Source organism: Geotrypetes seraphini, chromosome 11, assembly GCF_902459505.1.
Source record: "Geotrypetes seraphini chromosome 11, aGeoSer1.1, whole genome shotgun sequence".
NCBI lineage: Eukaryota > Metazoa > Chordata > Amphibia > Gymnophiona > Dermophiidae > Geotrypetes > Geotrypetes seraphini.
Window position 1 is genome coordinate 27628662 of NC_047094.1, and position 12688 is coordinate 27641349.

General features: G+C 44.2%; 1 protein-coding gene across 1 annotated transcript in view; it reads left to right on the top strand.

Moving 5' to 3' along the window:
* Positions 1 to 929: 929 nt before the first annotated feature.
* LOC117345504 (uromodulin-like) overlaps positions 930 to 12688 on the top strand; it is a 52853-nt gene continuing 41094 nt past the window's right edge. Inside the window, exons 1-3 of the mRNA XM_033914256.1 lie at positions 930 to 1080; positions 10294 to 10532; positions 10622 to 10744. Of these exons, the coding sequence (XP_033770147.1) occupies positions 966 to 1080; positions 10294 to 10532; positions 10622 to 10744 (477 nt within the window). The 5' untranslated portion in view covers positions 930 to 965. The remainder of the gene's footprint in view (positions 1081 to 10293; positions 10533 to 10621; positions 10745 to 12688) is intronic.

Consider the following 12688-nt stretch of genomic DNA (forward strand, 5'->3'; position numbering starts at 1 on the left):
CGCCATGAAATTTCCCGCCCCTGATTTTCAGCGGATGCCCTCTTGTGGCCGAGGGTCCTTTAAGAAAGAAGATATCATCTTCCACCTCGATACAGTGCTCTCTACTTGCCGTTTGATAAGAAAGCAGTCAATTGTGCTATCACTGACAGTGAGAAATGAGAAAAACACTAAAATGTGCCAAGATCGAGCCGGATTATTAAAAATAAAATGGTTCACCAAATAACCAGGTAACAGACCATGAAGCGCCTCATAGCAAAAACAGCTAAACTTATAGATGATCTGTGCCTCATCTGGCAGCCAATGCAATTTACAGAAATAAGGCGTTACACGATCTGTTCATTTAAAAAAAAAAAATAAATAAATCAAACGCAATGCTGTATTTTGAATTGAGCGGAGTTTTTGAAGATGCCTACGAGTCCCTGCAGGCCAAAGTATATCGCAGTAGTTCAAAAGGGAAAGAACCAAGGATTTCACACAGTGGCATAGTAAGGATGAGTGGCACCCGGGACGATGGCAACCCTCCCTGCCCTCTTCCCCGCGTCCCCCTTCTATTTCCCTGTACCTTTCTAACTTCTCTGGCGTGAGCAGCATCATGCCCACATTAGTGTCAGGTCACCCTTTGACATCACTTCCTAGGTGCGGGTCCCAGAAGTGACATCGGAGAGAGCGCTGATGCCGACGTAGGCAGCAACCTTGCACCGGGAAAATAACAAAAGGTACAGGGGAAGGCAAGGGGCATATCTGCGTGGCAAGGGGAGCAGCGGAGGGGGGGAGTGAAGAGGAGAGGTGCTTGCTCTTAGGACGACCCCCCCCCCCCACCCCCATTACTATGCCACTGATTGAACAAGTGAAATAACATTATTTATATTGAGATGTTCCTGAAATCATGGGGACGGTTTCTAAACAGTTTATTTTTGTCTGCAGAGTCCTCATCCCTGACATACCTGGTGGATACAACTGGCTCCATGTATGATGATCTTCAGCAGCTGAAGACAATCAATGAATGGCTTCTGGACCGCGTCTCGGCACGATTTCCTTGTGGCGTCCGGCAGTACACCATGGTGGAATTCAATGACCCAAGTATGAGATATTGGGCCTGATTCTATAAGTGGTACCTAGATTGAGGACGCCAAGCACACCTACCTGAATTCCGCGCAAATCTTAATTTTTCTTAATTGGTTTAATTGAGGTTGTAATTGACCACACCATTAAAAAACAATAAAAAAAAATTAAAAATGATTAATCAAAGTTGTGAATAGAATTCCACACGGCACCTAGCAATGCCCAAGTGGAGGTGTCTAGCCACCCAGTAGGCACTTTTAGGGGTGGAGAATAGGTGTGGCTGGATTTAGGTATCGTTAGGCATCTGTGATTGGCACCAGTAAATTAGGGCAGGAAAAGCCTGGTCTAATATAATGGCCAGTGGCATAGTAAGCGTGAGCAGCGCCAAAGGAGGTGGCGCCTTTCCCCCCTTCTTCCCTCCCCACACTTTTTTAACTTCGGCGTGACCAGCATGCCCACGCCGATGTCCGCCCACCCTTTGACGTCACTTCCTAGGTGCAGGTCCAGGAAGTGACATCAGAGAGAGCGCCGGTGCCGACATGGGCAGCAACCTCGCGCCAGAGCAGTAAAAAAAAGGTACGGGGGAAGGCAAGCGGCGCAAGCGCGTGGCAAGAAAAGGAGCGGGGAAGGGGCAGAGAGGAAGAGGGGTGCCGCGCCCTTAGGATGACCATGCCCAGGGCAGACCTCCCCTCCCCATGCCCCCCTTACTATGCCACTGGCAATGACATCTGCCACTAGGATGCCTAGCGACGCGTCCCCATCTGGAGACCTGTAGTACAAGTGTATTGTTATATTAAGCAAACAGATATTAATGTAGCAAGTTCATTTTAGGGATGGGCAACGGTTAAAACTTTTTAATTGTGTGATTAAAAATTTTAATTGCACTATTAATCATGCTGAAGCGCCACTTGCAAAGGTAAAATAGGAAGTTGGATTGGATAGGGGCAGGACACATCAGGCGGAAGACTTCCGAGTCAGCTGTAGAAAGCGTGTAGGAATTTCTGCCTCTGCCAGTGACCCTATGACGAGCCAAGACGGTTTGAGTAAATGCGGGGAGGTGGGAGAAAAGATGCCCGACCATGGGATAGACAAGAGGAGAGAAAGCAATGCTAGACAATAGAGGGAAGTTACAAATTCTGGTCAGCGTTCAAAAATGCAATCAGAGTTAAAATTTTAAGAAATTAATCCAAGTTTATTTACAATTTGATATACTGACCATCAAACAAATATCTGGACGGTTTACAATTGCTAAAGTTAGGGCTCCTTTTACTAAGCTGCGATAGCGTTTTTAGCACAAGCAGAATTGCCGCGTGCGCTAAACCCGCGCTACGTGGCTAGAACTAATGCCAGCTCAATGCCGGCGTTAGCGTCTAGCGTGTGCGGCAATTCTGCACGCGCTACGTGCGCGCTAAAACCGCTGTCGCAGTTTAGTAAAAGAAGCCCTTAGAGTTTTAAAAACAATGCAATAATAAAAATAAAAATAATAAATAGGGGAACATAAAAACCAGACGAGGACAAAGATACGGACAAAGTAGGTATAAAAGGCACTAGGGGAGGGGAAGATTCAAAATTACATCGAAGTCAAAATAAAAGGGAAGTAGGAAGGGGAAGGGAGAAAACAAAAAGGAGAGGGGAGGGGGGGAAGTCGCTTCTTAAAAGCGGTTGTTTTGAACAATTATAAATTGGGAGAAAAAAGATCTTGATAATCAATTTAATAGTACACTAAGGGGGATATTCTATAAATGGTGTCGAAACTCGGGCACTGGAAGGTGCCCTACCAGCGCCCTAAATTGAGAAATGCTGTTTAAAATGGCAAAAATAAAGTGCCTACCAATGCCTAAATAAAAGACACCAGAATAGAATTGCATCTATGTAGGCGCTTGAGGCCACTGAATGCCAAAGTAGGCATGGCCAATGCCGGAAGTAGCTTTAGGCAGCCTATAGTGCCTATGTAGATGCAATTCATGCAAAAACAGGCACCGGAAATTTAGGCCTGAAAAACCCTGGCCTACATTTCCGGCACCTGAAAATAGTGCACAGCTTTCCATCAGCTGATCGCAGTTGGGGAATACCTGATCAGCTAACGGCAGGATACCCCCAACACTGTGGCTTCGGGGAGTCCTGCCGGCTCAGCTGATTGGGGATTCCCCTGCTGCGATCAGCTGATGGCAAGCCCTGGGCAAGTTAGGCTTTTGAGGTGCGATTCGCTAACGGGTGCCGTTGAGTGATTGACACGTAATTGGTGGCCACCTTTAAGGCAGCCACTGACTTTGGCGCCATTTAGAGAATCCGGGCGTAAATGCCCACCCCTAGTTATTTTAAGAGGCATTGAAATGGAATATCATTATCATCTTCAAATATGTAATCAAAGGCGTTTGCAATTCTCTTTTATTAGATGCAGAGAAATTATTACAAATTTCCAAGTTTCTTTATTTTTTTGATGTACGTTTTATCAAACAGATACCTAAACGGTTTACAATAAAATATTTATTAAAAGAAAATGGCAAAGGGCTCCTTTTACCAAGCTGCGCTAGTGGTTTTAGCGCGCGCTAGACGCCAACGCCTCCATTGAGCTGCCATTAGTTTTTCTGCGTAGCACGGGGGGAAGCGCACGCTAATCCGCAGTGTGCGCTAAAAATGCTAGCGGCTCTTTGTAAACCTTGGGTCAAACATTTTGGATAAATTGGCTTTGCTGTAAAAAGGTTGTTGACCCCTGGTCTAGTATATGCTCAGACTGACAAAATTTCAAATGGTCTTGGGGCTCAAGGATCTCACGTATGAAGAAAGACTAAAGAAATTGCGGCTGTACTCACTCGAGGAAAGAAGAGAACGGGGAGACATGATTGAAACGTATAAGTACATCACGGGACGCGTCGGGTCAGAAGATGATATCTTCTGGCTCATGGGACCCTCGACCACCAGAGGGCATCCGCTGAAGATCAGGGGAGGGAAGTTTCATGGCGACTCCAGGAAGTACTTCTTCACCGAAAGAGTAGTGGATCATTGGAACAGACTCCCACTCCAGGTGATAAAGGCCAGCAGCGTGACGGATTTTAAGAGAAAATGGGATACTCACGTGGGATCTTTAAGGGAGTAAATTCAGGGGAGGGGATACTTGGAATGGGCAGACTTGGTGGGCTATAGCCCTTTTCTGCTGCTTTTTTCTATGTTTCTATGTTTCTATGATGGCAGATAAAGGCAAAATGGCCACAGCATCCACTATCTCCTCCTCTCCCTATTGGCTAAGGCTCTTAACATTTGCATCTCCTCTTCCTATTGGCTAAAGCTCTTTACATCTGCATTGTGAGGTCATAGGGCTTACAGACTCCCACTCCAGGTGATAAAGGCCAGCAGCGTGACGGATTTTAAGAGAAAATGGGATACTCATGTGGGATCTTTTAGAGAGTGAATTCAGGGAGGGGATATTTGGAATGGGCAGACTCGGTGGGCTATGGCCCTTTTCTGCCGCTTTTTCTATGTTTCTATAGTCTGGAGCGACTGCAGAGAGAGTTTTTTTTCCAAGTCTATCACCGTGGAACCCTTGCTTTGTTAGGATATCACAAAAAGCTTTCTGGCAGATCTTTACGGTAGCTCCTAAAACTCTTATTTTCCCTTTAAGGGTATTAGGACATAAGATGACCCACTGGTTTTGCAAGTTTGTCAATGCTTGGTTATTCCGTCAGCACATTAACTCTATTTTGCATTGTATCTGCTTGTATATTGTTCTTTTGGGAAGCTTTTCTGGCTTTAACTGGAATGCATTGTACTGACTTTGGTATGCAGAGCGTACTCCCAACGTAAATTGCCATGAGCCATATTGGTAGTGGAGTTTCATAAATTCAGTAGACTCTCTGTTAACCAGAACTCTCAAGCAACCAGAAAAAAAAATCTAAGAAATCCTGTAATACTTTAAAGGCAGAAATTTAAGTGTAAACTTGGCACGGCACACCTGAGTACACCCATGCTTTGTCTACCACATGTCCAGTAGTTTGCCTAGAACAGTTTATGGTATAGGATTGGGGAGGTTGGGATTAGGACTTGTATACCACCTTTTTTATTTTTTTTTGTAGTTATACAACCATACTCATAGCGGTTTACATACAGGTACTTCAAGCATTTTCCCTATCTGTCCTGGTAGGTTCACAATCTATCCAATGTACTTGGGTCAGTGGAGGATTAAGTGACTTGCCCAGGGTCAAAGGGAGCAGCACAGGGTTTGAACCCACAGCCTCAGGGTGCTGAGGCTGTGGCTCTAACTACTATGCCACACTCTCCTAAACTGGAACCTTAGTAAAAGGAGCCCCCACAAAAAATGAATAAAAGAGGAGTGCACAACAAACTGACACACGTGAACAAATAAGGGTAGGAGGGAATCGGTCAGCTAATATATACATCGAGATAAAATAAAGAAATAAAAGGGAGGAAAGTGAGGGAAGGGGCGAGTACAATATGGTGGGGTTTGCTTCAAAAGAAGCGTTTTTATTTTTAGCAAAGTCCATAGAGGAACAAATTTTTAGATTGAATAAGGTTGGGCAGACTAGAAGGACCATTTGGGTCTTTATCTGCTGTCATCTACTATGTTTACTATGTTACTAACGACATGAATTCTATTTGAAAAGTTTTGAGCTTTGACTTGAATTTGTGGAGGGAATCTTCTAAGCGGAGATCCAATGGGAGGGCATTTCACGGAAGAAGGGGCAGTAATCGAGAAAATTTATAAGAGAAATGTAACCGTATACGAAGGTACAGCAAACTAGGGCCCTCTTTTGCTGAGGTGTGCTAAATCAACGCGTGCACTAACCGCTAACCCATACATGGAATAACATGCATGTGTTAGCGTTTAGCACGTGCTAATATTTATCGCACGCTAAAAAGCATAGCGTACCTTAGTAAAAGAGGAGTTAGGAGTTGGGGGCATTAGTAAGCTGTGGGAAAATACGGCATTTTACTGCAGCTCAGCTTACTGCAGGAGTCATTAACCTGGGGCAACTCAATACTGCAGGTTAGTGACTCCCACAGCAAAAGAAATAATACAACTTGGGATCAACCTCATAAGCTTGGTCATATTCCCTGGGAGCCTGGGGCTTCTAATGCATTGCCCAATGCTCCTTGGGAGCCTTTCTTAAAGGGACCAGAACTCAATAAAAAGAAGAGTTCGCCTCCCTCTCTGGACTATCAAGAAATGACTAAGGCAGGCTTGGAGGAGCGTACAGGTGGAATGGTCTTCGGAGAAGGCCAAGAAGGCCTACAGGGCAGGGATCTTCAAGGTCTTTGTAGAGGCCACTCAGTAATCAACTGTTCTCTAATCCAGTGATTCCCAACCCTGTCCTGGAGGAACACCAGGCCAATCGGGTTTTCAGGCTAGCCCTAATGAATATGCATGAGAGAGATTTGCATATGATGGAAGTGATAGGCATGCAAATTTGCTTCATGCATATTCATTAGGGCTAGCCTGAAAACCCAATTGGCCTGGTGTTCCTCCAGGACAGGGTTGGGAACCACTGCTCTAATCAACTTTATAAACTCAAGCTTTGACACAGTGAAGGCTGATATAAGCTTACTTTCCAGGCAACATCATTTATGTCAGTCTCTAAAGCAGACATGGCATTGTAGTACTGTACATGTGGCTTATACACTGCCAGCTCCATTAGGAGATTTTTGAAGTGTACTCTTCCCAAAGTGTACCTCTGTCTTCTTATCTGTTGGACAGTTGCAAGCTTGAGACATAAGAACTTAAGAATTGCCATCTCCGGATCAGACCCTGGGTCCATCAAGTCCGATGATCTGCACACACAGAGGCCCTGCCAGGTGTACCCTGGCATAGTTTTAGTCCCCATATCACTGTATGCTTCTCAAGGGAGATGTGCATCTAATTTATCCTTACCCATATCACTCTATGCCACTCTTAAGGAGATGTGCATCTAGTTTACCCTTAAATCCTAGAATGGTGGATTCTGCAATTACTTCCTCTGGGAGACCATTCCAGGTGTCCACCACTCGCAGCGTGAAACAGAACTTCCTGATATTCGTCCTGGACCTGTCACCCCTCAGCTTCAGTTTATGCCCTCTTGTCCGTGTCACATCGGACATTGTAAATAACTGCTTCCCCTGCTCTATTTTGTCGAATCCTTTCAGTATTTTGAAAGTCTCGATTAGATCTCCTCGCAGTCTCCTCTTCTCAAGGGAGAACAACCCCTGTCTCCTAAGTCGTTCCTTGTAGTCCAGGTTCTCCACACCTTTCACTAGCTTTGTTGCTCGTCTCTGCACCCTCTCTAGTAGTTTTATATCCTTCTTTAGGTATGGAGACCAATGCTGGACACAGTATTCCAGGTGCGGTCTGATCATGGCTCTGTAGAACCGTATTATAACTTTCTCTGATCTACTCGTAATTCCCTTCTTTATCATGCCTAGCATTCTATTTGCTTTCTTCGCCGCCACCGCACATTGCGCTGACGGTTTCAGGGTCCTATCTATCAGTACACCCAGGTCCTTTTCCTGTTCGGTCTTTCCCAGAGTTACACCTGACATACTATACTTGTGTTCTTTGTTTTTTCTGCCTAAATGCATCACTTTGCATTTTTCCACATTAAACTTCATCTGCCATTTATCTGCCCACTTCTCCAATTGATTCAAGTCGCTCTGGAGTTCCTCGCTGTCCTACTGCGATCTGATTTCCCAGCATAGCTTTGTGTCGTCTGCAAACTTGAGAAACTTCCCATTTATGCCCACTCTCTGTTTTCTGTTCTCTAGCCATTTGCCTATCCATCTTAGTATATCTCCCTCTATTCCATGGCCTTGTAGTTTCCTGAGAAGTCTTACATGGGGAACCTTGTCGAACGCTTTCTGAAAGTCCAAGTATACAATATCCACCGGTTATCCACTATCAATTTGTCTGTTCACTGTTTCAAAAACTTGAAGTAGGTTCGTCAAACATGATTTCCCTTTCCTGAACCTATGTTGACTGGCTGTCATCAGGTTGTATGTGTCTAGGTGCTGCACTATGCTATGTTTGATCAGCGCCTCAACCATCTTTCCAGGGACAGATGTGAGACTCACAGGTCTGTAGTTGCCTGGCACTCCTCTTGATCCTTTTTTAAATATTGGCGTGACGTTCCCTATCTTCCAGTCGTCCGGTATCTGTCCTGTTTTGATTGACAGGTTGGCAAGTTTTTGCAATAGTTCTCCGATTTCAGGTCTTTTAGGACTCTCGGATGAATTCCGTCTGGTCCAGGAGATTTATCACTTTTAAGTTTGTCGATCTGGTGGTAGATCTGGTCCAAGTCCACTTCTACTGTGGTGAGGCTGTCCTGTACGACTCCCTTGAACACTTTCACTGTGTCAGATATTGTTGCGGTGTCTTCCTTTGTAAAGACAGACGCAAAGAAGGAATTCAGTTTGTCTGCAATTTGTTTGTCATCCTTGACGCTCCCTTTTTCTCTCAGGTCATCCAGCGGTCCCACCGCCTCCCTTGCGGGTTTTTTCCCCTTAACGTATCTAAAGAAGGGCTTGAAATTTATGGCCTCTTGCGCTATTTTCTCCTCGTAGACCTTTTGGCAATCCTCACTGCCTTGTGACATTTTTTCTGAGCATCTCTATGTTTGTTCCAAGCTTCGGATGTTTTCGTGCATTTCCACGTCTTAAAGGAGTCCTTCTTTTCATTTATAGCTTCCTTCACCTCTTTGGTAAGCCACGCCGGCTCTCTTTTGCCTTTGGTTTTCTTTACGTTGGACATCCGCGGAATGTAGAGGCTTTGTGCTTCCATGATAATATTTTTCAGTAGGGACCATGCCTGTTCCACCGTTATGACTTTGCCCATCTTTTTCTTGATCTGTTTTATCACCATGGCTCTCATGCTGTCATATCTTCCCTTTTTAAAGTTTAAAGTTGTGGTTGAGGTTTCCCTTTCCCAACATCAAGTTTGAAGTTGATCATGTTGTGATCGCTCGTCCCCAACGGGACCGTTACTTGTACTTCCTTTGCCGGTCCCGTAATGCCATTTAGGACCAAGTCCAAGGTGACGTTTCCTCTCGTCGGCTCTCCTACCATCTGTTCCAGGAAGCAGGCCTGTTTTAAATCAGTTTGTTGATTCTGTGGATAAGAGAGAGTGCTTAGATGATTTTCAGTTTCTTTTCAGAAGTCTCAAAATACGTACTAAGATCCTTTTGTTGTCTATGTTGGCGCAGGTTGGACAGGGATTTGAAATATGGTTTTGTTGTTTTGGATGTTACTGCTGCCTTTGATGCAAACATTCTATTTTGCTAAAGTGTCTTTTTAATTTGGGCATTAGTGGCACTGTTTTGGACTGATTTATTTCTTATTCTGAAGGATGTGAGAGACAAAGGACTGTTCCACTGGTGTCACTCTTATTTAAACTTTATGCCTCTTTTAGGGTGGCCAAAAGTCTACCCATTGAAATAAGATGGAAAATTCCAGATAGTGAGTTAACATGGGTTTAACACTTTTACCTCTTCTCATTCCCAACCAACAGACATGAAAGAAAAACACACATGAAATTTGTCTCCCCACCGGCTAGAGGGTGCAAATATAAGAGACACCATCAACAACTGCTATCATATCAAGCAGCCATATGGGGTAAAGACCTAGAAAAACTAATTGCGCACACAAACAACTATGGAGAATTCAGGAAACACCTAAAAACTTACCTATTCTTGAAATACCTAGGTAACGAACCGGAACAGCAATCCCCCTCGTAACATCACCACATACCTAAACGAGCAAACTGTTAACCCCAACCCCTATTCACTAAATATGAACACTCTACGAACTTACGGAATATATCTACTTCTATGTAAACAACTTGGCACTTCCTGGCCTTGCAACACACAAACTGACGTTAACATTATTAATGTTATCAGATGTACACTGCTATACTCCCTAATTCATTGTACGAGATATACACTGCTATACTCTTTAATTCGCTGTACGTAAAGTTTCTCTTGATTGTATCTACAATTTCTTTGATTGTATTTAAAGTTTTCTCTTGATTGTATTTACAACTTCTTTGATTGTATTTAAAGTTTTTCTCTTGATTGTATTTACAGTTTTTTTTATTGTAAACCGCCTAGAAGTCGCAAGATTGTTGGCGGTATATAAGAATAAAGTTATTATTATTATTATTATTTAATCACTTTTGAAAATTGCGTTCTGAATGTTAATTCCAGCTTTGAAGTCAACAAGTCTCTGTAACCCTTTGTATCTTGCTCTTGACAGTTATTGGACCCAGTTACAACACAACATCAAGGAAAGAATTTGGTGATTTCTTCAACAATCTTATAGTCAGAGGAGGGGGTGACTGTCCTGAATATGCAATTGAAGGTCTTCAGCTGGCATTGGAAACTTCCCCACCTCATTCCTTTATACTTGTTCTGACAGACGCCTCTGCAAAAGATTACAATAAAATCAGCACAGTAAACCGTGTCTATTCACTAATTGATATGAAACAGTCTCAGGTATGAATTTTTTAAAAATATACTATATAACTTTTCTCATATGAAGGCAAATTCCAATGAATTGAACCAGTTACTAATCTTTTTTTTAGGTATACTTTTTGGTCACTGGTCTTTGTTCGGGCCTCAGTGACCCACAGTTCCTGATTTACAGAGACATCGCGGCAAGTAGCTTTGGGCATGTTTTCCAAGTGAGCCTCTCAGATTTGGGCAAAGTAAGTAAACTTTCCTGATAGGACCACATCAAACCTTTCTCTATTATCCAGTGCAACCTGGGGGAAGAAGGAGATGACTTTCCCTAATCCATCCAAGTACAAGCAGTCCCCGGGTTAAGAATGAGATACGTTTTTAAAGCAGTTCATAAGTCGGATTTATATGTAACTCAGAACTTGTAGATTTTAAGATTCTTGCTACTTACCTCTGCTTCCAGTTGTCAAAAGGGCCAACTGTCCCTACCGATGTTCCCTCTAAGCTACGGAACATAAGAACATAAGAATTGTCGCTGCTGGGTCAGACCAGTGGTCCATCGTGCCCATCAGTCCGCTCAAGCGCCGGCCCTCTGGCCAAAGACCAGCACCCTAACTGAGACTAGCCCTACCTGCGTATGCTCTTGTTCACCAGGAGCTTGTCTTGAATCCCTGGAGGGTGTTTTCCCCTATGACAGACTCCGGAAGAGCGTTCCAGTTTTCTACCACTCTGGGTGAAGAAGAACTTCCTTACGTTTGTACGGAATCTATCCTCTTTTAACTTTAGAGAGTGCCCTCTCGTTCTCCCTACCTTGGAGAGGGTGAACAACCTGCCCTTATCTACTAAGTCTATCCCCTTCAGTACCTTGAATGTTTCGATCATGTCCCCTCTCAATCTCCTCTGTTCGAGGGAGAAGAGGCCCAGTTTCTCTAATCTTTAGCTGTACTGCAGCTTCTCCAGCCCCTTAACCATCTTAGTCGCTCTTCTCTGGACCCATTTGAGTAGTACCGTGTCCTTTTTCATGTACGGCGACTAGTGCTGGACGCAGTACTCCAGGTGAGGGCATACCATGGCCCGGTACAGCGGCATGATAACCTTCTCCCATCTGTTCGTGATCCCCTTCTTTATCATTCCTAGCATTCTGTTTGCCCTTTTTGCCGCTGCCGCACATTGCATGAATGGCTTCATCGACTCCCAAGTCCCTTTCCATGCACAATCACACACTGTTCTTAATGTGGCTGTGCATCATTCCTGAATCTGCTACAGGAGAAGTGTAGGAGTCTATGCCAGTGCTTGGTGAAATCATATGATGCCGCAACCACGTTCTTAAGTACAAGTCGTACTTAAGTCGGGCATCTGTAACGCGGGGACTGTCTGTAGCCGGTCTTTCTCCTAATGTCCACCTTGTAGGATGCAGAGGTTCATTCCCCTTCTGAAATGGGTAATAACGGCCCAATTTTATAAATGGCAAGGCACCAAGTAGTAAGACAGCTAGATGTGATACTATAAAACAGGGGTAGGGAACTCCGGTCCTCGAGAGCTGTATTCTAGTCGGGTTTTCAGGATTTCCCCAATGAATATGTATTGAAAGCAGTGCAAGCAAATAGATCTCATGCATATTCATTGGGGAAATCCTGAAAACCCGACTGGAATACGGCTCTCGAGGACCGGAGTTCCCTACCCCTGCTATAAAAGATAGATGTACTTTATAGAATCACACCTAGTGGCACCTAAAGTGGTTTTAGGCATCCTAACCTTAGATGCACCACATTTATGCCAAGGCAGAGGTAGGCAATTCCGGTCCTCGAGAGCCGGAGCCAGGTCAGGTTTTCAGGATATCCACAATGAATATGTACGAGATGGATTTGCATGCACTGCTTCCTTGAGATGCAAATCTATCTCAGGCATATTTATTGTGGATATCCTGAAAACCTGACCTGGCTCCAGCTCTCGAGGACCGGAATTGCCTACCCCTGTGCCAGGGTTTTCTCGGCCTAACTACCAGCGCCTAAGTCCAAAACAGGTGCCTACATGTAAAACACACCCTTGATCTGGTCACTAACCATGCCTACTTTTTTGTTAGGTACCTTGGACTAGCTGCCTACCTGAAAGTGATAGGCACCTACCAAATTAGGGGCCTTCTGTCCAATTATGTGAAATTAACATCAATTACGAGGGGGTGCTGAAAGGTT